At 40.0% G+C, this 1,801-nt stretch overlaps 1 protein-coding gene across 1 annotated transcript in view; it reads right to left on the minus strand.

Moving 5' to 3' along the window:
* Positions 1–1,801, minus strand: part of DOK5 (docking protein 5) — a 143,015-nt gene that overhangs the window by 36,695 nt on the left and 104,519 nt on the right. Inside the window, exon 6 of the mRNA XM_011370176.1 lies at positions 32–167. Within this exon, the coding sequence (XP_011368478.1) occupies positions 32–167 (136 nt within the window). The remainder of the gene's footprint in view (positions 1–31; positions 168–1,801) is intronic.

Consider the following 1,801-nt stretch of genomic DNA (forward strand, 5'->3'; position numbering starts at 1 on the left):
GGCTTGTAAGAAAAAAAAGGGCCAAACGTACCATGGAGTTTTTCACACTCTGCAGCACGCGCTCGTGCTGCTCAGCGATCGCCAAGGCAGCAGAGTGGACCTTCTGGTAGATGGTCTCCCCGTCTCGCGTCTGAAAGATAAAGAGCCCCTCGCCAGTCTCACACATCCTGTGAAAACAAAAGCAAGACGCTTCTGAAAGTCCAGCCCCCACGAGGCCCACGCCCTGAGAGCCTAGAATGCTCCGTGAAAGCAGACCCACTGACTCTGTATGAGACGAGGATTCTCGTTGCCGCCTGCTAAACAGTCAACGGGAATCGAAATTCCCAATGAATGAGGAACCCACCACTCTAGGCTAATACTGCGCTGGCTTTTTTTTTGGTTTTGTTTTGTTTTGTTTTGTTTTTGTCAAAAAGGTTAATAAAAAAGCCACTTCTTGATTTTTCGCCTAGTCCCTGTACTTGAGCTTACCACTCTCAAAGAGGGAACCCCTGTGACTGCATTCCCCTGACAGTCCAGCAACCGGGGGCTCGTCACACACGACACCACTCAGCTCAGAGGTTAAGAGAAGGGTTCTCTGACGCTCCGATTCTGTTCTACCTCTCTGCACAGACAACGCTTTAAGCATTCTTTCATTTCCAAAATCATAGGTCAAATTTCACTCCAGCTTCCATTCAACGTGATGGATCGAATGCAGTGGAGAATTTTTTTTTTTTTTTTTAATGATTAAGACTGTGCTGAATTAATGCACAGAACATAGGAGAAATCCCTGAAGGGAAATTGCTCGGGTTTGCTAATTAAAGGTGAGGATTAAGAGGAAGAGCATCTCCACCTAAGACGGTTTGAGCAGAAATGAATTCCATTAATAACAGGAGATCTGTATACACCATTAGGCAAGAACCAAATAAATGTTTTCTTAATTGCAAAATACATTTTAGTGTGTGTCTACATATGTAATATATATAATTACCAAATATATTTAATTACTCGAAATATTTTTAAGGAACATAGGAAAAATTATATGCAAGAATACTTTTTAAAGTTCTGATTTTGATATATATGTATGTCGACAGGAAACTAACAGGTTGTTTTTGTTTGTTTTCAAGAACCTAATTATTCTAAGATCTAATTCCACTCCATCCATCTCAGAATCTCTTGCTGAAAAATTGAAAACCGGCTTTGGCGTCTGAGTTTTTCTCACATCCGAAGAACTGTTTAACGCGACGTGGAAACCAAGCAAATTTTCAACCCAAGCGACTGTTAATTATTGTATCTACCTCAGTCTAGGCAATTAATGCAATAAAAATAGATTCATCCTTATCTAATTTTCCACAGTTGGCCCAAAACACAGCCATATGGCAGTTTTCAGCACATATATCACGGTGCATGCCATTGGTCAAAACCTGCCTGGCTTGAATTCCAGTCATATGGGCTATGTGAGAAGAAAAAGAAAAAGAAAAAACAAACAAACAAACAAACAGATGGCTCTTTCAATAAACTAAGAGAAAGAACTACCTCATGAGGCAGATGACGTGATTTTAATTATTAAGTCATTCTAATCCAACAAAGAATGAAAAACTAATAACTAAAGTGTTTTCACTCAAGTCCCATTGTCTTCCCGAAGACTTACTCAAATATTTCATTGCTCACCGCCATGCACTCCATATATACTCCACCATACGAATTTGACCCTACTATTTGGCACCTAATCCTGTGAGGGTTTTTCATAACTTTTTTCCATTAAACATGGAAATACAATTTGCTGAGAGAAGGACATAACCTCGATCCTTTAAGAGGAAGAAGA

This window comes from Pteropus vampyrus, unplaced genomic scaffold (genome assembly GCF_000151845.1).
Source record: "Pteropus vampyrus isolate Shadow unplaced genomic scaffold, Pvam_2.0 Scaffold162, whole genome shotgun sequence".
Taxonomy (NCBI): Eukaryota; Metazoa; Chordata; class Mammalia; order Chiroptera; family Pteropodidae; genus Pteropus; species Pteropus vampyrus.